General features: G+C 37.4%; 1 protein-coding gene across 2 annotated transcripts in view; it reads left to right on the forward strand.

Moving 5' to 3' along the window:
- The window catches only part of LOC150088616 (uncharacterized), a 345,392-nt gene that overhangs the window by 222,404 nt on the left and 97,463 nt on the right, over positions 1–25,525 (forward strand). For both annotated transcript variants that reach the window (XM_090369593.1, XM_090369592.1), the window contains exon 13: positions 19,165–19,237. In XM_090369593.1, coding sequence (XP_090225719.1) covers positions 19,165–19,237 — 73 coding nt within the window. The remainder of the gene's footprint in view (positions 1–19,164; positions 19,238–25,525) is intronic.

Here is a 25,525-nt window from a genome sequence, read left to right on the forward strand (position 1 = left end):
TTGGGGCAGCCACTTAATCAGGCCAAAATGCACTGGTTCCGATGTGTCCCAAATAACTGGAATGGACTGTATTAAAAACACAGCAAAACTCGCAAAACATACAAAAATGCACATAGACTAGAATTATAGATATATAAGTTGCCGATTACTGGATGTGAGCTATTTAACTAGAGATGTACAAACTAGAAAAATTGCACAATGACAAGAATCATTTAATTTTTAATGGAAAAAGAAATGTATGAAAAAATTAAATGATTTAAAAGTTTACTTTTCTTGATTTTATGGAAGCAAATTCATCCAAAATTTCACTTCTTTCTAATTTCTCGCAGATATCACCTTCTATTGCGATTATTGACAGTCCAAACAGTCTTTCCTGTGAAATACTAGATCTTAGATATGTTTCAATTAGTTTTCAATCTTGAAAATGATCATTCACCACTTGCTACTGAAACTGGAAGTGTCAAAAATATTCGAAGAGATTGTTAAATTAATAAAGACTCTTTCTAAATCATTTGCGTATATATATTGCAATATTTTCAGTGGGTCTAAGTTGTCACTATCCTGTATGATGTCCTTTAGAATTTGTATTTCATTATATAATTCGGTGGCACAAATATCCTTTTCTTCACCATCAGTCAGTGCAACTTGTAAATCATCAGTGTTTTCTTAAAGTGTCCTCACCCATATTAGAAATTTCCTTTAAACTGGATAACAACTGAAATATGTTAAAGTGACTTGTCAAGAGATCAAACCTTTCAGCCAAAGAATTAATAATAGTGTCCACAATTGGAAGAAAAAAATGTAACTTTAAAGTTATATTGCGGATCAACTGGCGCTTCATCCAAACATTCATAACAGAACAATCTTTTCTTATGTCTGCATAATATACTGCTTTTGAACTCTGGAGAAATTTCTAAATCTAATGCTAACTCTTTTGCTGATTCAAGTATAACATTAAATTTTTCATCCGATCTAAATTCTTTAGTAAAGTCGATTACATTATTTAATGCATTTATAGATTCACTTAAATTTGTGTCTGAATTTTGAAGCATTTTACTCACTACATTGATCCTGCACAAAATTTCATAACAGATTATAAGTGAACACAAAAATCCATAATCTTTAATTTTCAAAGCTAATGTTTTTGCTTCATGTTTTGTATTATTGTCAATTTCAATATTATCATAAATTTCCACAAAAGAATCTAAAACTTCTCCAATATTATATCTAAGTATCTGATATAGTTAAGTGCAATTTTGGTGTACTTTTTCAGTACATCCCATCATTTAGTTGAAGCACTAAAGAAATTATAAATTTTTTGTATAGTGCTAAAAAAACTCTGTTTCAGTATTAACTTTAGTAGCATCAGCAGTCACCAAATTTAATGTGTGTGCTACTCACAGGACAAAGAATGCTCGAGGGTTAATATTCAGTGTGCGTCTCTGAACGTCCATTCGTTCATCCGTCCGAAGCATTCACAGCTGTTCAAGGTACAACAACACAGATATTCAGGTATAATATTTAGCACTTACAGGACAGTTTCTTGCATTCCCCATATTCGCATGCTTACCCATTCATCACAGTACCTAGAATAGGACAACACGGTTTAATCTCCTCCCACCCACAGGTTAAGTGGACTCATTTCCCACCTAGCACAAGACACAAAATGGCATACATTCACATTTTTGCATCCACACACACACACACACCCCTGCATACAACCATCACATTCAGATTCATCTGCTCTCATGCATCCACTGACATACTCCTATAACCAGCAATACTCATGAAAACATGATACATAGATAGCATAATAACGTGTATGATGATTGTTACACTTACAAAAATAATAGACATAAAAAAAACAAAAAAAAAAACAGGCAATTTCTAACAGACATTCTCTCTGGGTGAGAAACAGGTCAGCTTGTTTGGGTTTGTCATAGTCAGTAGATGTCACTGTCCAGTAGTGTGCTTGTCTAAGTAGGAAGGGGTGTCGCTGCCTGTGTAACCATTGCATGATTGCTTCTCCTGGTTTCAAAAATTTTTTTGAACAAATTCAGAGAAGGCCATGTATTGCATTTCATCAGAGATGAGCAGTTGCTCATCTCCATGTGTATTGGTCCAATCTTGGACATAAGTCTACATCTGTGAGGATGGTAGTTGAGGCAGTCATAAATGACATGAGCCCAGTCTTCATCAGCTCTACAGGTACATTTGAGATTCGGAGTAAGACCAGTTGAAACAACTTTGCATTTAGGGAGCCATGCCCTATTAGCAAAAATGTGGAATTTAGGAGACCGTTTGAGAGAAACTAGGGATACCTGGGGCAGGAACCTTCTAATGACTTCCTCTTTGGATGTCTGGTGCCATCGACTCTGCCATTGCTGGTAGAGTGAGGCTAGTATTCTTCTTCTTATCTGTTTGGTATCAGTCTCAAGGTCTGTTGTAATCCCTAGGATGTTGGGATTTGTTTCTTGAGTTTATAGTTGAGGCCTCCTTTGATAACTTCTAGGTTGAGTGGCAGTGCCCCTGCCAAGAGCATACTGCACTGTCGGTACACCTGCAAAGCAGGTGTACCGACAGTGCAGTATGCTCTTGTTGATGGTAAGTAGTACAATTCGCTGTATGGACTCTAGCTTCTTTTTATTTTTTTTAGAATATCTCTGTAATACCATATGCCTAAGTATTTCAATTCCGTAACAAGAGCTATTGTTTTATTTGCAATTTTAATCTTGGATGTCTGGTCACGTTACCTTTCAATATAATCGACTTGGTTTTACCGCTAGATATTTTAAACTTATGTATATTTGTCCATTGCTGGAGAGCACTTATTGCTAGATTGGCATGCTGTTCCAAAACAGCTCGGATGTCAGCCTTAATGAGCAGGACATGGTCATCTGCAAAGAGCATCTTGTCTGTTGGGCCTATGTCCATTCCCAGGAATTCATCCAGCACCAGGTGCAGAGACTGAGCACTGAATCTTGAGGGCATCCTTGTGTGACTTTCGTAGTAATGCACTGATATTTGGTTTTGGCTGATACCTCTATCCATAAGATAATCCTGTATTATTTGTGGTATTGCAGTCTGTGAAGTATGCTGGGACACTACAGGGAATCAAACTCATTCAAAGTCTATGGATATGGCTAGCATATAAGTTTCTTCCACTGTGGTTGCTGTCTTCATTATGTGGTTCATTGCATACTCAGGTGGAGCATCCTGGTTTAAATCCGTATTGTCTGTCTGAGTGAAGGTTTTCAGTCAGGTAGTGGATGCAAACCTTCCAGCCTGATCGGTAACAGCCTTTCCAACCAGCAGCAAGGAAATGAGCCGGTATAATTTCAGTTCTACTGGGGGTCTCTGGGGATTTTTTTTAATATTAACCACATGTTTGCCTATTTCCATGGGGTAGGGAAATTCCCTTTTGCAGGCAATTGTTAAATACAGGAAACTCTCAGTTTATGAAGATTCGCTATAGTGAACGTCCCAATCATTCAAAATTTCTTAACGTTGCCAATAGATAGAGTTCCTTGTAAAACGAAATGGCAAATGTATAGTGAACATAATTGTAAGATTTAAATAAATAAACTTTTAAAAAATTGATTTATTACAATAATTATCAGGAAATTATTGAACTGGGAAATAAAATGGACCTTGATGTGAGAGAGCTTTTGGACTCGCATTTTGAGGAATTAACAACCGATGAAATAATTGAAATAGAGAGACATCTAAATTCTGAAGTAACAGAAGAACCTGATATTCCACAGCCTCCCAGAAAATTTACAAAGCAGAAAATGGCTGCAGCTTTTAAATCAATTTCTGAGTGGTTGGCAATCTTTGAAACTAGCGATACCTGGGGCAGGAATGCAAATATGGAAAGAATTGCAAAAGTGAAAAGAGGTGTTTATGACCATCTAGCATGCTACAGTGAGATTTTTGAAGAAAAAAAGAAAAAAAAAAGAAACCAACTGTGCAATCTTCTATAAAAATATATTTTAAAAAGTGGAAAAATTCAGCTTTTCTTCGTTATCAGACTCCCTTCCATCTACCTCATCTGTACCTAGTGTCACTTATATAGAAAATATTGAACTCTGATAGATATTGACGAATAAAAGTTGAATACATATGTATGTACAGTACACATTATGTTAGTACTCATTTTCTTTATTTCTATTTTGTAACTCTTTGTTTTTAATTAAAATGAACGAGTATGATATCTTGTTTTTTTTATTTTCTTATTTTATTTTACATTAGGTATCATATACGATAAACCATAATGCATACATACATTATAATAAAATGTATTGTATATACCATTCGATGTTGAGTACATAGTTTTAATGCTTTAAAATGGCTGCTAACGTATACGATATGTATTGTAAAAGCTCAGAAATGCAAGATACACATACCAACCAAAATGTATAACGAACAACGTCTTGGAATGGAACTCATTCATAAACCTAGAGCTGCCTGTAGTTGAAGAAGACAGTGTGAATATCTTTTGGCCACTTCTTTCACCATTTCTGTTTCAATTAAGTCATTGCCTGGACATTTTTCATTTTATTCAGTGCTGTGGATAGTGCCTCAGGAACGAAAGGCATTTTAGTCTCCAGATTTTGATAATTATCATTTTCAGTGCATATGAAAGAATTATCATTTTGGAATGACTGTTCTCCTGTAAAGGAACTGTTAGCTTGGAGGGGGGGAATACACAGACTAACAGCTTAACTAGAGTCCAGGCAGAGGGGAAAAGTGATTCTTGCATTGTTACTATTGGTACAAGTAGCAGTTTTTACTATTACTATAGTTTTTACTATTTACTATTACATTGTTACTATTGGTACAAGTAGCAGCTAGAAAGCAAGGTATCTGGGACTTCAGGCAATGTTGAGTCATCGTGGAACAAATAACTACATGGGCTGTGTTAGGGTAACTAAGAGTGAGAACATGTGCATGCATACTTGCATGCACATTAATGCTAGGAGCATTGTAAATAAATTTGATGAATTTTAAGTACTGATTATGGCGCCTCCGTAGCCAGGTGGGAAGGAGCAGCAGTGAGTAGCACACGCTTCTTGATTAGACCGGGGTTCGAGCCCGTCACCACCAAATACGGAGGATGCAGAAAGGTCAGGGAATGACCACCACATATCCCGGAGCAATATGGCCTTAGTTGCTAATGCTCCTAAAAACCAAATAACAATAACAAGTACTGATTAAGTCATCAAATGCAGACATTGTAGTGGAAACATGGTGTCCCTCAGACATAAATGATGCTGAATTTGAATATAAGTTGTTGTTATTTTGGTGTTTATTGGCGAACTGACAACGGAAATCATAGTGCACCAGTTGTTCATTTGTTATACAATGTTCTCTTTATATAAATCTTGTTCGAATGTAAAAGGTTAACTGTTTCTGTGGTATTATATTATTATTTACAGCAGATGGTATATGTTGATTGTTTGTATGAATCTAAAAATATCTGACACATGTTCCTTGTCACCTAAAAGATCTTTAAGGGTGATGTTTTGGTTTCCTTTATATAATGATGAAAAAATTCAGTGTCGATCATTTTCATATGTTGGGCATTCTATAAGTATATGTTTAACTGTTTAGATAGCATTGCATACTTGGCATCTTGGGGATTCTTCTGCATGTAATAGATAAACATTTGTGAAATTCGTATGGCCTATCCGCAATCTGGTCAGAACAACTTCTTCTCTCCTTGATTTCTTTATGCTTATTTTCCAGTGCTCATCTTTTGGTTTTATTTCATATAATTTATTCCATGTTTGTTTTTGCCAGAGTTCTTGCCATTGGGTTAGACAGCAATTTTTAATAATTGGTTTGTAGTCCTTATGTGGAACTGCAAAATATTGTTCTTGAAGGTTAGTGGTTGATTTTGCAGTTCTATCCGCTTCTTCATTTCCTTTTATCCCTTTGTGTCCTGGTATCCAGCAGAAAAGTATCTCTTGTTTTTTATTTGTGAAGCCTGTTAGTATCTGTTTAATTTGCCAGAGTACTGGATGGGTTATATTGCTTGTGTTTTGTATGGCTTGGATTACACTTAATGAATCGCAGTATATTACTGTTCTCAAGTGGTAGGTGGTTCTGAAATGCTCCAGGGCTATCTGAACTGCTACTAATTTTGCAGTGTAGACACTGCATTCTTTTGGGAGTTAGCGTGACAATGTAACATCTGGGAATACTGCTGATGCTCTTACATGGTTCTCTGATTTTGATCCGTCTGTATATATTGGTATGTGATTGGGATATTGCATTCTGTGTGTGCTGCATGCAGTTGTTGAAAGTTGCTGTCTGATAAAGTATTTTTATTCCAGTTTTGTGGTCCCGGGTGCCAAGCGATTGTGACTGAGCGATTTATCTGTGCCTTATAGTGCAATTTCCAAAAAGTGATATATAGTTCTTTTGCATTTCTCTCGTTAAGTAATCTATTTATTCTATAACTGCTCTTGCTACAAAAGTACCTGTACAGGCAAGAAAGGCAAGCCACCTTTCTTTTTTCATAGTCTTATTACTAACCCCCTACTACTTCCCGCTTAGTCACACCAAGCACTGCTCCTGCCTCCCCATGGCGGGGCCGGAAACCTTGGCAGAAAAGCTCATCTGCCAAGGGCGAAAAGGAGCAAAGATAGAGCAAAATGATTATCCATCTTTAGAGCCGACAAGCTCTTGGCCACATACTGAAATTGATTATGACATTTCACAACCCAGGAGGTTGAAAACAAATTCAACAACAAAAGAGTTTCCTTCCTTTTTAATTTTACATTCACTTTCAGAACAACCTCTCAGCAAATTATCTCCTTTCCTCATCCAGAAACACCTGGAGAGTATTGCAGGATCTCCGAAGACTGTGAAGAGGCTGCAATCTGGAGACCTTCTTTTAGAAACAACAAAAAGTAGACATTCAGAGAAACTCTTACAACTTTCAAATTTTGCTGGGATACCAATTAAAGTATCTCCCCATGCTACCTTAAATACATCCAAAGGTGTGATTTCTAGTTGGGATTTGTTGAACGTGACAGAGGATGAATTAACCCAAGAACTTCAGGATCAAAATGTTATTGCATCAAGAAGAATCATGATTAAAAAAGACAATAACCTTATGCCTACCAGGAATATCATTCTTACATTTAATTCCCCAAACCTACCATCAACAGTAAAAGCTGGCTATCTACTTTGCCGTGTTCGCCCGTATATACCCAATCCCTTGAGATGCTACAAGTGCCAAAAGTATGGTCACTCTCAGACAACATGTAGAGGAAACCCAGTTTGTCCAAACTGTGGATCTTCCGATCATACTCAGTCTGAATGTTTGGCGACAGAAAAGACATGTCCCAACTGTAAAGGTAACCATCTCTTATATCTGCTTCTATTCGTTCAAGGTGATCTAATGTGGATCGATTGTGTCTAAACCCACACTGCATATTGGTGAACCAGTTAGTTGTCTCAAAAAACCAGACTAATCTTTTGTTGATTATCTTCTCTAGCACTTTGCTTAAGCAGCTTGTGAGGGCTATTGGATGATAGTTGTTTGGGTTCTTCTGATCTTTATTGGGTTTTTGGAAAGCTAATACTATTGCATGATGCCACACTTCAGGATATTGGTTTTCTAGAAATATGCGGTTGTACAGTTGAAGGAGGTTTTCTACCTCTTTCTGCTTTAGGTGTTTAAGCATATCATAGTGTATATTGTCTGGTCCAACTGCACTTGGTTTTGTTTGTGATACTGCTTGACGTAATTCATGTATTGTAATTGGTTGGTTGTAGGGTTCACTCCTTTTAGTATTAAAATTCTGTTTTTTTCCGTTTTCTCCTTATAGGTCAAAAATTCAGTAGCGTAGGATTGTTTTGACGATACTTTAGCAAACGTTTCTCCTAATATATTAGCTATCTCTGATGGTTCGGTAATGCTTTCTCCATTCCAATGTAATACTAGTGATGGTTGGTTTTTATACTTCCCATTCATTTTTCTTATTTTATTCCATATTATTTTTGTGTTTGTTGTTCTATTTATAGAGGAGACTGGATCCAGGAAGTTTTTCTGGCTTGTTTCCGTGTATGCCTAGCTAGCCCTTGTGCTTGCTTAAATTTTATCAGATTATCTGTTGTAGGATATCTCCGGAACTTATCCAAGCTTTGTTTTGTTGTCTTCTTGTTTTCATGCAATCTTCGTCCCACCAGGATTTTGGGTGCAACGGAAAAAGAGTTGAGGTTGTGGGTATTGTTTGTTTGGCTGCTCGTATTAAGGTATCTGTGACATGCTTCAGAGCTTCATCGACCGATGTTTCTTGGATGATTTGTGGATTAAATATTACCAGTTCTCTAAATTTTTCCCAGTTACCTTTTTCTATTTTCCAGCGGGGTGGTCTGTTTGGATGGCAAGGAGGGTTTCTTGTCAGTATGGTGATTACTGGGTAGTGGTCACTGCTGTATTGGTTTTCTATTACTTGCCACTTTAATTCCGGTAGAAGGGAAGGCGTGCATATAGTTAGATCTACTGCTGAGGTTGTATAACAGCTAGGAAAGTGAAAATATGTATGTTTGCCATTATTGAGCAGAGAAAGGTTATGATGGTCTATTATTCCATTTATTCCATTAAATGGTTTTCCATTTAGATGTATGATCATCATAATCTGCAAAGTGTTTAATTTTCAACATTATTCGTTCACACGATATTATTCATTATGCTGAAAGCTCGTTCAGCACTGCTAATCGCAATGGTTTCAAAGATATTTCTGGCTTTCTTAATTGTAAAGGGAATTTCACTCGATTTTAAAGATAAACTGTCTTCGACAAAATCACTGAAATCATTAGTTTTTATTTCATATTTTATCAAAAAACAAATTTCTTATTCAATTTTCAGTCTTGCCACCGAGACGAAAGTTCTTTCAAATTCCATGATTTCCCGTAGAATATGTTTAAAATTTCTTTCACTGGTATGATTATATTCTTTATTTAATTTTAAATCACCCTGTTGCATTAATAACTTATCCTTTAAGGATAAAACAATGCATTTAATAACTTGTCACAAGGTAATTTTACTGTTCTTACTTTCGATTTTGATTCCTTCAAATTCTTTCCACTTCAACATGCTCTCAATTTTAGCTTCATATTTTCTTTCAGAATTTTTCAAATTAGCAATAGCATTGACAGTTCGAATAATTAATTTATCTGCTTTTGCCATAGTGAATCTGTAAAGCTTCTGAAATGTAAAGAGAGCTCCTGCAGGATGTCGATCATTAGTGCTAAATGGTTAAGAAATTCCAGATTTAAAAGTCGCTTTAACAATCCCAAATAAAAATAAATTTCCTGTTTATACTCCAGGGCGACCAATACCATCAGGAGTTCACAAGGTAGAGAGAATACAAGAAACAGCACCGTATTCAGCAGTTAGGGTGCTTGAACCCGAGTCACTCAAGGCATGTGTACTTATGCACTTGCGTGCCTGACCACTGGGTTATGGCGGCATCTGATCCAAACTGTTTGCACAATGCAGGATAATTCCCTTAACCTGCAATTACCATTCGCAAGCTATAAGCTGCTCTTTGTAGCCCGAACACACGACCGATCTTTGTAGTTTCCACATCAAGTTCTTTAGCAATCATCCTTAATTCGCGCTAGTTTTTTGGAGATTGGTAATACAGTTTTTTTTTTTTTTTTTAAATTATTGCCTGTTTGCCATTATATTTTAGAACATTTTCTACACAGTAAAAGGCTCAACAAAGTTTCATCTTCTTAAAGTTTATATAATATCTTAGTTTCCTCATCCCCCCCCCACGTTGGTACTGTCACTAGTTCTTTGAATACTGTGCAAAATATCGGAATCACTCAGATATTCAGCTACTGTGAACATGTAAACATAGATAGGAGAAATTTAGTGGAAGGCATGGATCACTCACTTCTCCGAAAAACATACGCCCGTTTGTCGGAGTAAAGGGGAACCACAACACAGGTTGACCGCCGACCGGGCTAGCCGAGTGGGTAAAGTACCTGCCTGGCAACCCAAAGGTCGCGGGTTCGATTCCCGCCTCGGGCTTGGATCAAAGTACTGCAAAAACCTTGGGAGGTGCATTATGGCCACAGAAGCCGATGCGCCAACAACTACCAAATCAAAAAAAAAACAAAAAAAAAAACAGGTTGACCAGAGGCTATTATCCATGTCTGGAATCTTAATTCTCTGACTGGCTATGGAAAGCAGATTGACGAGTGCAACTTCTCGGAATGTGGCTGCATAAGTTTTACAAACACCACTAACGTTGTGGAACGGTAATCCTTTCACCCTTAATTCGTGCTTTCTAATTACCTAAAAGCCAGAGGTGAGAACAATGCATACAAAGTTGTCTCTCCTAATATGTTCGTTACATGGAAATAATTTTCGTTCTGCGGAAACTACTGTATTTTAAATGTAATTACCAAGAGGAATTTTAAAAAATTCGGTATAAAGAAGTTGCTTAAACAGAGGTCCAACTGTAATTAAATCAAAAATGAAGCAATTATGAAATACATAACCGATCGATTGCGCCATTAAAATGCCGGGAATGGGGCCCTGGTCGCCTCACTGTAGTTTCAGCTCTGGATACTCAATAATTGTGAATTTAGGATTTCATTTGTAAAATAAATGATCATCTCAACAATGGGCTCGCAAATTTAAAAAAAAAAAATAATGGGCTCTCGTGAGCCCATGCAAGCCCACTATAGCTCACCACTGCACTGAGATTTAGGTTACCCTAAATCTCAGTGTTATTCTTACCGCTATCGCTTCTTTATTGCTGTTTAAAGGAATGTGTTCGGTTGGGATGTGGTTATGTACTAAGATGGCTACTCCTCCATGTGTTGACCTTTCTCTTAATCTGTCTTTCCTATACATTCTATAATTTTTCACTGAAAGGGTGTCTTGTTGTCTAAGGTATGTCTCTTGTAGACAAAAGCATATTGGCATATGTTGTGTTATTAGATACTGGACATCGTCGTAATTGGCTCGTAGTCCTCTACAATTCCACTGGATGAACTGATCCATTATTTGGTTTTCTAGGGCTTCCGGATTGCTTCCGAAATGGAGCATTCTTATGCTTTGTCTTATCTTTTTTAGGATAGTTTGGCCGGTCCATGTCCATATCTTCTTCTGTGAAAATTTCTAATACTAGTTCTTCGGTTGTGTTTATTTTTTCTATTTCCATCTGTTCGGTTTCTTTGGTGTTTATAAGTTTAGGTCGGTTTTCATTGTGATGCTGATTTGTGGATATCTGTTCTGTGTGAAGAGAAATTGAGGTATTCACTGTTTTCTCCTGTTTCTGTGCCTTCAATTCATTAGATGATTCTTTTGGCAGCATGGAAATTTCGGTTTGAACTTCTACTAATTTATATTGGATTACTGCTTGTGCATATGTTGGCTTGTTTGTAAGCTGTGGCTGTATTATTCTCCTTGCTTCTTGGTACGTTGTGTTGTGTTCTGTTTTGTATTTCTGAATTAGTTTCTCTTGTTTCCATTTATCACATGTTTTTGAGTAGGCTGGGTGTTCCCCTTTACAGTTTGTACATTTCAAGATGTTGGCAGAGCAAACTGTAGTCTCATTCTCTTTAGAATCACATTTTGCACAGGTTGCTGAGTTTCTGCATGCCATTTGCGAATGTCCAAATTTCTGACATTTGTAACAATGAAGTGGATTTGGTATGTATTGCCGTACTTGGCAGTTCAGATATCCTGCTTTGAAAGTTGTTGGAGGTTTTGGAGTATTAAATGTTATGATAAGGGTTCTTGTTGGAATTATATTTCCATCCCTTCGGATATTAATTCTCTTCACTCCTGTAACTCCTCGGCTTCTATATATCGCTGGGAATCGCTTAATCACTAATAAATCGCTTGGCACCTGGGGCCACGTGTACAGGAAGGACAGACAGGATAGGATAGTTGGAGGGGTTATGCCCTTAGTTAAAAAGCATATTAAATCTAAGGCAGTGCATTTAGTTGACATGGGTGACGAATGCAGTTTCGAGTGTTTAGTATGATATAAGCACTGGGAAAACAAAATTGAGAGTAGGAGTGTGTTCATATATCTAATGACTGTGATGAAACAGCTATACAAAGAAATAGTGGGCCGATAAATCAGAATGTCTCATAATGTGGGATTTTAACTTTCCAGATGTTGACTGGAATTTGTGGGATGGTCACCCACAGACTAGCAAAATTTTGTGTGGATTTCTTAAAAAGTGGAAAAATTCAGCTTTTCTTCGTTATCAGATGCCCTTCCATCTACCTGTTTTCTACAGCAGCATGTTGGAGATGCACAAGAGGAAGCAATACTCTTCATCTGGTTATCAGCAGTGATTCTTCATGCATTAAGGATCTGCAGATAAAAGACCCACTGGATGGCAGCAAATAGTGTACTAATGTGGAATTTAATTAAAGACATAATTACTGTCAAATATAAAGTGAAAAGCTTTTGCTTTCGTAAGGATGACTACAGTGGTCTCAGACAGTTTTTAAATTGTGTGCAGTGGGACCAACTGATGATGTTACTAACAGCAAATTCTAAATGGAAGGTATTCAAGGAAGTAATCAAAGCAGCTACTAGGCTTTTCATACCAATGAAGAAGGTATGTTCAAGGCTAAATGGATGTCAGATGAACTAATGAGACATGTGGTAGAGAAGAAAAGTGCATGGGATGCATATAAATTATCAGGCGATACAAATGCCTATGGTAGATATAATTCAGCTTGAATAAAACAGTTTGCTTGTTTCCTTTAAATGTTATGCCAGTTTGAAAATCTGAACATAGATCTTCAATCCAATGTACTTTATCCATTTTCTGGGGTCCGCACTCCTAGGTATGTTGAAGAATGTCATGTGCACATTTATTTTATGAACTGTTTTAAAATCTTCCACTTCCATTTTGAAAATTGATTACCATAGCAGACCAAAGCAGATAGATGATTTTGACTTAGCCATAGGCATTTCTGCTGCCAAGGTCATGGAGAGTCTAAAGCAGGAAACAGAACAGAAAAAAATGTTCTTTTGTTCTGTGAGGAAGTACTTTATGGCTGCAAGTGACTACATGGTGCAAAAGTTCCCATTGAAAAATTATGTTCTTATAAATGCTGAGGTAGCACAAATTTCATCAGTTGACAGTACATCATTTTTAATTTGAAATTTTTTGTGGAAAAGTTTCCAGTACTACTTATAAAGATTTATCCACATCATTAAAGTTGTTAAAGAAACAGATGAAGCAAAAGATGTCTTAAGTGATTAAGTGAAACTGACATCACTTCTGTCAGTTTTACTTAAGAACTAGATGCTATTATGAAAAAGAACTGATCTACAGTGGTCCTTGGTTGGGACTGACAAGAGCACATGGTAGCTTGAAATGTAACAAATAATCACAAGTCACTCTTGGCATTTAAACAATTCCTTGTAGCAGTGCTGAGTGTGAGAGAATATTTAACCAGGAAAAAAAAAAAAATTCAGTTCTTCTGGTGAAGCACATGAAAAAATGCTTTTGACAGCCAAGTCTGAACAACAGTGCCATTGTTATTAACAAAACTTTGACTTAACATTTCTGAAGCGGGTACAGTTTGCAGCAGTATCTTTCATGAGGCTATAAAATTTAGGTGATATCTAATAGAATATCCAAACAGAAATCTACAGAGAGAAAAATGTTAGGTAAGCTAATGTTTAAAAGCATATTATACTAGTAAACAAATCCTATTTGTTTGAAAATAAAATGTGTATTTTTCCAGTGACAGTTAATTCCTTGTGTAGTGTGGATTTAAAAAAAAAAAAAAATCTCATTAGTGCTTTTTCTGAAAATCTAATTTTCCTCCTGTTTTTTGGGAAACACTCCTGCTTTGCAAAAAATGTTGTTTTTTTTTTTTTTTTTTCTTACCTGTTTTGGCCCAACACCTCTTTTCCTCTTGTCATTTTGAAAGTCAAAAGTTGGTAGCTGTGCCTATGAGCATAGAAACCCATAGCAGGCAACTGAATGTTGCAATTGCAGTAACTTTGTTATTTTTAAGACAAATTAAGGAGATATCCCCATCATTATGGAAATTAACAGAATTTCCATCACAAAGTTGTACATTTTTCATTCATCTCTTTATTAACAGATTATGTTATTAGGCGGTATTATGGTATTATTAGACAGCAACTCGGCATTCTGATGGGCGTCTATGAGAGTTTGAGGTGTAGGGTAAACGCCCTCGAAGAAATTAATATAAGGGGCCCATCAAGCTTTCAACTGCCCAACTCAATACCAGAGCTCACTCCTGTGCATCAGGCAGTACAGCGGCAATCTCCAAGGCAGAATGCACTGGTCCCACAGGAACTAGTTATTGTCGGTGACTCTCTTGTCAGGGAGATGGGGAATATATTATGCAGGGGAATATATTATGCAAAAAAAGATAGGTGCAACAGGACCAGGGTATGTCTGCCAGGGGCAAAGGTTGATGACGTTGTAGGGCAGATATCATCTTTTAAGGGCACAAAAGGTGATATTCTTGTGCACGTTGGCTCCGATGACCTTGAGAGTAAGAGATCTGCAAATGTACTTAGCAAGTACAGGTCAATGCTGGGAAGGAGTTGCGGGTTAGGGTTAAGTTTAAAAGTGTCTGCAATTCTGCCCAGACACGATAGGAGGGAGTATGATGAGAGCCTTGTCAATCAATTCAGCTCTGGAGAGAGAGATTGTGCAAGGCTCATGGGGTAGAATTTTTTTTTTTTTTTTTTTTCAGTGTGGTCTGTGCTTGCTAACAGGAGAGACTGCTTTTACAGGGATGGGATATGTTTAAATAGAAAGGGCACAAGAATATTTGCTGATGCTATTGAGGCAGTGTTTGATGTGTCGGAAAAATGCTAGATTGGAGGGATTCGCAGACTAAAAGATTAACAGGAGCAGCAGCCTAGAGAGCAAGATGCTGGGGACTTCAAGAGCTGCTCGGAGTCATCATGCAACAAGTAAATACATGGGCTGTGTTAGGGTAACTAAGAGTAAGAACAAGTGCATGTACACTAATGCTAGAAGTATAGTAAATAAAATTGATGAATTTGAAGTTCTGGTCAAGACATCAAAGGCAGATATTGGGATATCAGAGACATGGTGTCACACAGATATAAGCAGTGCAGAATTGGAATTTGAGGAGTACAATGTGTAAAGAAAGGACAGATAGGGTAGGAAGGGAGGAGGGGTTATGCTGTTAGCTAAGAAATGCATAAAATCTAAGGAAGTGCATCCAATTGATGTTGGTGGAGAATGCAATGTTGAGTCTGTTTGGTGTAACATAAACACTGGGAAAGGGAAAATGAGAGTTGGAGTATGTTATAAGCCTAATGACTCTGATGAGTACAATGAACAGTTCTACAGAGAAATAGAATGGCCCAATAAATCGGACTGTCTTGTAATTTGTGGATTTTAACTTTCCAGATATTGACTGGAACTTGTGGATTGGTCACTTGCATGCTAGCAAGACTTTTGTGGACTTATTGGAGAATTGTTTTCTACAGCAACATGATCGAGGGGCAACCAGAGGGAGTGATACCCTTAATCTGATTATCAGCAGTGATTATTCATGCATTAGGAATGTGCAGATAAAGGAACCACTAGGTGACAGTGATCACAGTCTACTGATGTGGGATTTACTTAAAGATGTAATTACCATCAAGGGTAAAGGGAAGGGTTTTTGTAAAGGTGACTACAGTGGTCTCAGACAGTATTTAAATTCTATACAGTGGGACCAACTGATGATGTTACAAACAATAAATTCAAAATGGGAAGCATTCAAAGAAATAATCTTGGAAGCTACTAGACTTTTCATACTAACTAAGAAATATTGTTCAAGATTTAGGCCTAAATGGATGTCAGATGAACTAATGAGACATATGGCAGAGAAGAAAGGTGCATGGGATGCATATAAATTATCAGGTGACACAGAAGCCTATGGCAGATATAAGCTAGTCTGTAATCAAGTCACAAAGGAGGTTAGGCAGGCAAAGGCAGATTATGAGAAATCTTTGGTAGAGGACACAAAGAAAAACAGCAAAGAGTTCTTTACTTATGTAAACTCTAGAAGAAAGGGGATGAATCAGATTGGTTCACTTAACATAGATGGTTCGACTATTGATGATCCTGCTCAAGTAGCTGATAAACTGAATGAGTATTTCAGATCTACATTCGCACACGAGAAGTTATTCAAGGTGGGGAATGCTAGAAGTTTATCAAACTCTAACAGGGAGCTAAGTGATTTTTAATAACTGAGAGCAAGGTGGAGGAGAAATTGTTTAAGTTAAACATAAAGAAGGCACCTTGGGCAGATGGAATCTATCCAGTTATGAAGGAGGCAGCAAAGGAAGTAAACAAACCCTTAGTCATAATTATGAGAACATTCTTAGAGTCAGGAGAGGTCTCCATGGACTGGAGATATGCAAATGTATCAGAAATTCACAAAGTGGGTTCAAAAGGTGAGAAAAATAACTACAGACCTGTTAGTTTAACTTCTGTTCCGGGGAAAATAATGGAGTCACTGGTTAAAAGGTGATACAGGATCACCTAGACAAGACAGCAGTAATAGCTCAGACAAAGCATGGGTTTGTTAAGGGGAAGTCTTGTCTGACCAGTTTGATTGGATACTGCGATGTGGTCACAAAGGAACTGGATGCAAAAAAATAATTTTGATATCATATACTTGGATTTCAGGAAAGCTTTTGATACTGTTGCATATGGAAGACTGCTGTACAAATTGGAGCGGTATGGCATTAAGGGCAAGTTACTGCAATGGATAAAGGGATGGTTGAGTGGAATACGGCAGAGAGTAGTAATAAATGGACTAGTGTTATTAGTGGAGTCCCCCAGGGTTTGGTGCTTGGCCCATTGTTGTTTTGTGTATTTATCAATAATATCAATGAAGATATATCAGGCTTAATGTCCAAGTTTGCAGATAATGCAAAGGTTGGCGGGGTTGTTAATGACAGTAAAGACAGTATGCTACTGCAACAAGATCTAGAAAAGTTAGGCAGATAGGCTGAGAAGTGTCAACTGAACTTTAACATTGACAAATGCAAAGTACTCCATATGGGTAGCAGTAACCGAAGAGACACGTACGAACTGTATGGTACTACACTCAGGGAGGTGGAGAATGAAAAAGGCTTGGGGGTAATTGTGCAGTCAGATATGAAGTTCTCTGAGCAGTGCAGATGGGCTGCCCGAGCAGGTCATGGAGTTTTGTCAATGATATTTAGGAATTTTGCTAGCAGAGACAAGGAGGTGATTATCCCTTTGTATAAGGCAGTGGTCTGGCCACACCTTGAGTACTGTGTACAGGTCTGGAGGCCTCATTTTAGGAAGGATCTACAGTTGCTAGAACGAGTACAGAGAAGGGCAACAAGATTGGTGAGAGGAACCAAGGGGTGTGCTTATGAAGAAAGTCTTAAGTCCTGCAAGTTGCAGCATCTGGAGACTAGGTACCTGTGAGGTGATCTGATTGAGCTGTATAAGGCATTGAATGGTTTGAACAGGCTCAATGCTGATGGGATACTTCCGCTTTCTCAGATTAAGAATCTGAAGGGACATAGATTCAAATTGAGGAAAGGTAGTTGTAGAATAGATGTGCGAAAGTTTGCCTTTAGCCAGCAAGTAGTTGATTGCTGGAACAGACTTTCATCTGTTGTTGTGGAAGTTGATAGCTTAAATAAATTTAAGGCCGAACTAGGCAAACATTTGTAGTGACCAGATGGGTGAAATGGGAAGTGTTTTTTGGCTCATGCTGTATAAGCTTTCTTGCATCATATGCCCCCAACTAATGCTAATGTTCTGCATATGGAAAATTGCAAGACATGCAGATTTTAAGCAGCATAATAAGAATAAGCATTAATTAGATATATATTACATGGACACTTCCAGCTACAGTACAATTCTGGACACATATACCATGCATAATTTGTGCCTTCATCAGTGGTGCTGTAACAATATGTTATTGGAGACCCTTTAGATTTAGTGGGAGCTTGGTATGAATTGAGATTTTTATGTGATCACAGTGAAAGTCCACTGGCGTAAGGAAAATGGTGTAGGTTGCTATTCCACTGGTCTAACGTGGCTGATCCTCTGCTGATCTTCACAGTTAGGTAATGCATTACTTAACTGTGAAGATTGGTTTGGTTGATCTCTGTGTTGGCACCACATATTTATCAGCCATTAAAAGAACACATTCTCTTCCAGCCACACTTGTAAGACTGTTTTCAACAAACATACACATCAATTGCTAGTAATCTTACTCCAGAAGAAATAAAGTACACAACCTGGTGTTGACCAAAAAGGTAGCATCATACATTTGTTAGCCATTAAACTTGGTGAGAGGTATCAATCCTGCTTACACTGCAAAATAGAATGGATTTTGTCTTCCAACAGTACCATCATGTAAATTTAATGTCATTCATCTACAGAGCCTGTAGGTGGACTGTAGGTCCATCTGCAGGCTCTAACTGTATCTAACATAACTCTCAATTCAATTTTCTTGGAGTTTCTCCAACCTTTCAGCCCCTTATATACAAAGACATGGTATTGGGATAAACTATGCAGGATACTCAAATTATTGTTTGATGTGATCTTTAGCTTTCACACTGTTAAACCATTTTCAATATTTAACGATATGGATAAATATTTATAATATGGAAGCTAGCTGAGGTTTGTGCTGTCAGGTTTAAATTTTGTTGCACATGCACTGTGATTCAAAGTACAAAACAAAACTATTGCATCTTGGTTGTCCATTAATGTGTGTATCTGAATTTTATGAGCCACTTAAGATGTATAAGCAAATGTGCAACAGAAAAAGTGAAACTGAAGAGGAAAAAACACTTTACTGATTTAAAAAAATTAATAAAATTTTAATCAGAAATTACATGAAAAGAATACCTCTTCGCGGTTTTACTGAAGAATGATGTAGGGAGGGTTAAAAAAAAATTTTTTTTTTTAATCAGTAAAGTGTTTTTTCCTCTGTTTCACTTTTTATGTTACACATTTATTTATAATTCTTAACTGGCTGATGTTGTTTAAGCTTGCTTCCTTTAAATCACTTACTACTAATGCTACCTGATTTTGTATAGTTTTCATTAATAATTACTATATAGAATTTTTTTATTTTTTTTTTATTTTCACATCTAGTTTCTTATGTCCAGTGAAGGTGTACAGCAAGTGTTTGGCATCATTTTGAGCTTAGGAAATTATATGAATGGAGGTAAGTCTTTTCACTCTGAAAAAAAAAAAAGTAAGAAATAAAGTGGTCTAAAAGAATCAACATAATCTTTACAAAATTTAATTGATTTTATAACACAATTAAGGTATGAATAATGGTTTAACTTAAAGCTTTATTTAATGGTAATCTGGTTTAATTTATTTAAATCAAAGAAAATACTTGATAATCTTTTCCTTCCTTCAAACACCTTGATCTACTTTTTAAACATTCTTATAAGCATTATTATTATTATTTTTTTTTTACTTCTATTTCTTGTGTGAAAGGCATACATGGGAATTAATTATAAAATTTATGTTACTGAATTAATTTAACAGTGCTTGCTTCAAGCTGTGGAATGAAATAAAATGTTTCTCAAAATTTGATCTACTTAAACATTCTTATAAGCATTATTATTATTATTTTTTTTTTACTTCTATTTCTTGTGTGAAAGGCATACATGGAAATTAATTATAAAATTTATGTTACTGAATTAATTTAACAGTGCTTGCTTCAAGCTGTGGAATGAAATAAAATGTTTCTCAAAATTTCTAGACTTGCCAATGAATCCCAATGCAAGTTTGAAATGTTTTCATAGTTGTACAAAATGTTTTAGTTAATTAAAACTTTTTTTAATTATTACTTAGAAATAATAATTCTAAGTAATAATTTGTCCATTATTTACTTGGAGGGAAGTGTTGTTATTAACTTAAATTTTAAATTCTATTATTATGCAGATGTCACATTTTCTTTAACAGAGCAGAGATTACTGTACAGTTTCCAGAAGAGAATAGTAATGAGACAATGCATTTCTATAAATGTTAAATGCAACATAAAAGCAGAACAGTGTATTGCCAAAATAAGAAAAAACATCATCCCAATGACTACTAACTAGTATGTCAGTAGTCATTGTAAGGTTGAGGTGTGAGTTTCGTGGACACAGTTTAGAAACCCATCTCACAAAGATTTGGCTGTGCAATCTAGGAGAATATACAATCCACATTGTCATGGCCAGTAGCATAATACAAAATCAGAGGTCCCCCACATCTTAAGAGAAAAGATGGGTCTCTTCTCTATATATGGGACCTCCTGTAATGCATGGTCAGTAGAATCTTCTATTGCATGAAATTCTTTAAAACATGCCAGTATGCAGCGCGACTGCATGATTTGACAGTTTTCATTGTACTGCTGTAGAGAACTCAGTTATATGGTTGAAAGATAAAACAAAAAACTAGATATCAGTGTCACGTAATTTATATATTTTTACAAACTAACATTTTATAAATAATCTCCATTTCAAATTTAATTTTCTTATTGACTGTCAAATTCTGCGGTAGATGGGCAGACCTTCAGTTATCCTTAGTAACTGTGTATTTGAGACCTTCCAGGTTGTTAGGATGGGTTGTGTTAGGGTAACTAAGAATAGGAACAGGTGCATGTATGCATACACCAATGCTAGGAGTTTGGTAAATAAATTTGATGAATTTGAGGTATTGCTCAAAACATCAAAGGCAGATATTGTTGGGATATCAGAAACATGGTGTCACACAGCTATAAGGAATGCAGAACTGGAATTTGAGGAGTACAATGTGTACAGGAAGGATAGACAGCATAGGAAGGGAGGAGGGGTTATGCTATTAGTTAAGAAACACATAAAATCCAAGGAAGTGAAGCCAGTCGACATCGCTGGACAGTGCAGTGTCGAGTCAGTTTGGTGTAATATAAGCATTGGGAGATCAAAATTGAGAGTAGGAGTGTGTTATAGGACAAATGACTTTGAGTATAATAAGAAACTGTACAGGGAAATAGTGGGCCAGTAAATCATAGTCTTATAATGGGGAAATTTTAATTTCCCTAATATTGACTGGAATTTGTCAGTTGGCCACTCACACACTAGCAAGACTTTTGTGGATTTATTTGATGATTGTTTTCTACATCAGCATGTTTGGGAGGCAACTAGAGGGAGTAATACTCTTGATCTGATTATCAGTAGTAATTCTTCATGCATTATGAATTCTGCAGATAAAGGAACCACTAGGTGGCAGTGAGCACAGTGTGCTGAAGTGGGATTTAATCAAAGAGGTAGCTACCATCAGGGGTAAAGGGAAGGGCCTTTGCTTTCATAAAGGCGACTACGATGGTCTGAGACAGTATTTAAATTCTATACGGTGGGACCAACTGATGTTACCAACAGCAAATTCAAAATGGGAAACATTCAAAGAATTTATCTTGGAGCCTACTTGGCTTTACATACCAACTAAGAAATATTGTTTAAGATTTAGGCCTAAATGGATGTCAAATGAACTAATGAGACATATGGCAGAGAAGAAAAATGCATATAATGCATATAAATTAATGAGTGACATGGAAGTCTAAGATAGATATAAGCTGGTCTGTAACCAAATTACAAAGGAGATTAGGAAGGCAAAGGCAGATTATGAGAAATCTTTGGCAGAGGATGCAAAGAAAAACTGCAAAGAGTTCTTTACCTATGTAAACTCTAGAAGGAAAGGGATGAATCAGATTGGTCCACTGGATATTGATGGTTCAGCTGTTGATGATCCTGCTCAGGTGGCTATCAAACTAAATGAATATTTTGCATCTACATTCACACATGAGGAGTTATTCAGGGAGGGAAATGCCAGAGGTGAAGTAACCTCTTGCAGTGAGCTAGATGATTTTGTAATAACTGAGAGGAAAGTGGAAGAGAAATTGTTGAAGATAAACATAAAAAAGGCACCCGGAGTGGATGGATCTATCCAGTTATATTAAAGGCAAAGGAAGTAAGAAAACCCTTAGCCATAATTATGAGAACATCCTTAGAGTCAGGAGAAGTCTCCATGGACTGGAGATATGCAACTTTATGAAGAAAGGCTTAAGTTTTGCAAATTACAGTGTCTGGAGACTAGGCACCAGCGAGGTGATCTGATAGAGGTGTATAAAGCCTTGAATGGTTTAAGCATGCTCAATGCTGATAGGATTCTTCCTCTAGCTCAGAAAAATCACCTGAGAGGGCATAAATTCAAATTGAGGAAAGACAGATGTAGGATAGACGTGCGGAAATTTGCCTTTAGCCAGCGGGTGGTTGGTTGGTGGAACAGACTTCCATCCCTTGTGGTGGAGGTTGATAGCCTAAATAAGTTTAAGGCTCAGCTGGACAGGTATTTTGAATGAACAGAGGGGTGAAGTGGAAGTGGGTTTTTTTTTTTTTTTTTGGCTGATGCTGCATAAGCTTGCTTTCTTGCATCAAATGCCTCTACTAATGCTAATGCTAATACTTCTGTTTAACTTCTGTTCCAGGAAAATTAATGGAGGCACTGGTTAAAAAAGCACTGCAGGATCATCTAGACAAGACTTCAGTTATAGCTCGGACACAGCATAGTTTTGTTAAGGGAAAGTCTTGCCTGACTAATTTGACTGGATATTATGATGTGGTCACAAAGCAACTGGATACAGGGGAATAACTTTGATATCATATATTTGGATCTTAGAAAGGCTTTTGATACTGTTCCACATAGAGGACTGCTGCACAAATTGGAGCAGTGTGGCATTGGATGCAAATTGCTGCTATGGATAAGGCGCCTCCGTAGCCAGGTGGGAAGGAGCAGCAGTGCGTAGCCTTAAATTTATTTAGGCTATCAACTTCCACAACAAGGGATGGAAGTCTGTTCCACCAACCAACTACCCGCTGGCTAAAGGCAAATTTCCGCACATCTATCTTTCCTCAATTTGAATTTATGCCCTCTCAAGTGATTATTCTGAGCAAGAGAAAGAATCCCATCAGAATTGAGCATGCTCAAACCATTCAAGGCTTTATACACCTCTATCAGATCACCTCGCTGGTGCCTAGTCTCCAGACACTGTAATTTGCAAAATTTCAGCCTTTCTTCGTAAGAGCAGCCCTTTGTTCCATTCACTAATCTTGATGCCCTTCTCTGTACTCGTTCCAGCAGCTCTACATCCTTCTTGAAATGAGGCCTCCAGACCTGTATACAGTACTCTAGGTGTGGCCTGACCATTGCCTTATACAAGGGAATAATCACCTCCTTATCCCTGCTAGAAAAATTCCTATATATCATTGACAATACATCATGACCTACTCTTGCAGCCCATCTGCATTGCTCAGAGAACTTCATATCTGCCTGCACAACCACCCCCAGGTCCCTTTCATTCTCCACCACTGTCAGTGTAGTACCACAGAGTTGATATGTTGCTCTGGGGATGCTGTTTCCCATATGTAGTACTTTACATTTGTCAATGTTAAACTTCATTTGCCACCTCTCAGCCCATCTGCTCAACCTTTCCAGATCCTGTTGCAGCAGCATAGTGTCAGTAGTGTCCTTGACAACCCTGCCAACCTTCGTATCGTCTGAAACTTGGACATTAAGCTTGATATACCATCATCAATATCATTTATAAATACAGAAAACAATAATGGACTCAATACTGAACCCTGAGGGACTCCACTAATAACATTAGTCCACGATGAGCAGTGTCCATTGGTTACCACTCTGTCTTCTCCCCCTCAACCAACTCTTTATCCATAGCAGCAATTTGCCTCCAATGCCACACTGCTCCAATTTGTGCAGCAGTCTTCCATGTGCAACAGTATCAAAAGCCTTTCTAAGATCCAAGTATATAATATCAAAGTTATTCCCTGCATCCAGTTCTTTTGTGACTGCATCATAGTATCCAATCAAATTGGTCAGGCAAGACTTAGCCTTAACAAAACCATGCTGTGTCCGATCTATAACTGAAGTCTTGTCTAGAGGATCCTGCAGTGCTTCTTTAACCAGTGCCTCCATTAATTTTCGGGGAACAGAAGTTAAACTCACAGGTCTATAATTACTTGTGTCAGCCTTTGATCCTCCTTTGTGAATTGAGGTCATATTTGCACATCTCCAGTCCATGGGTACCTCCCCTGAGTCCAAGGAAGCTCTCATAATTATGGTTAAGGGTTTGCTTACTTCCTTTGCTGCCTCCTTTAATATAACTGGATAGATCCCATCCACCCCCAGGTACCTTTCTTGTGTTTACCTTCAACAATTTCTCCTCCACTTTACTCTCAGTTATTACAAGATTCTCTATCTTACTGCCAGAGTTGAATACACCTCAGGCATTCCCCTCGCTGAATAACTCCTCATGTGTGAATGTCGATGCAAAATATTCATTTAGTTTGTTAGCTACCTGAGCAGGATCATCAACAGTTGACCCATCGATATCAAGTGGACCAATCTGATTCATCCCCTTCCTTCTAGAGTTTACATAAGTAAAGAACTCTTTGCTGTTTTTCTTTGTTTTGTCTTTGCTGTTATACACCTCAAACAGATCACCTTGCAAGTGCCTAGTCTCCTGCTGCTGCAATTTGTAGAACTTAAGCCTTTATTGGTAAGAGGACTCCTTTGTTCCCCTCACCAGTCTTGTTGCCCTTCTCTGTACACATTCAAGCAACTCTGTATCCTTCCTAAAATGAGGCATCCATACCTTTATGCAATTCATGGGCTAACCATTGTCTTGTACAACTGGATAATCACCTCCTTGTCCCTACTAGCAAAATTCCTATATATCATTGACAAGACTCCATGACCTGCCCTGGCAACCCATCTGTACTGCTCAGCAAACTTCATATTTGACTGCACAATTACCCACAGGTCTTTTTCACTTTCCACTTCCCTGAGTGTACACAGTACTACACAGTTGGTACGTTTCTCTTGGGTTATTGCTACCCATAGGCAGTACTTTGCATTTGTCAATGTTAAACTTCAGTTGCCACTTCTCAGCCCATTTTCCCAACTTATCCAGATCCAGTTGGAGTAGCATACTGTCTTTACTGTTGTTAACATCCCTGCCAACCATCTGCAAACTTGGACAATTAAGCCTGATATACCTTCATCAATAACATTGATGAATGCACAAAACAACAATGCTCCCAGCAACAGACTCTGGGGAACTCCACTAATAACATTCGTTCACGAAGAGCAGTGTCCATTGATTATCACTCTCTGTCATCTCTGACTCAACCATCCCTTTATCCATTGTAGCAAATTACCCTTAATGCTATACCGCTCCAATTTGTACAACAGTCTTCCATGTGCAATAGTATCAAAAGCTTTCCTGAAAATCCAAGTGGAACCTCCATAGCCAGGTGGGCAGGAGCAGCAGTGCATAGCACACACTTTTTGATTAGACTGGTGTTCGAGCCCATGACCACCGCATATCCCCAGAGCAATATGGCCTTAGTTGCTAATGCTCCTAAAAACCAAATAACAACAAATAACAAAAATGAAATCCAAG

The sequence above is a fragment of the Mastigoproctus giganteus genome, chromosome 3 (genome assembly GCF_048544385.1).
Source record: "Mastigoproctus giganteus isolate SK-2022 chromosome 3, ASM4854438v1, whole genome shotgun sequence".
In the NCBI taxonomy this organism is placed as follows: domain Eukaryota; kingdom Metazoa; phylum Arthropoda; class Arachnida; order Uropygi; family Thelyphonidae; genus Mastigoproctus; species Mastigoproctus giganteus.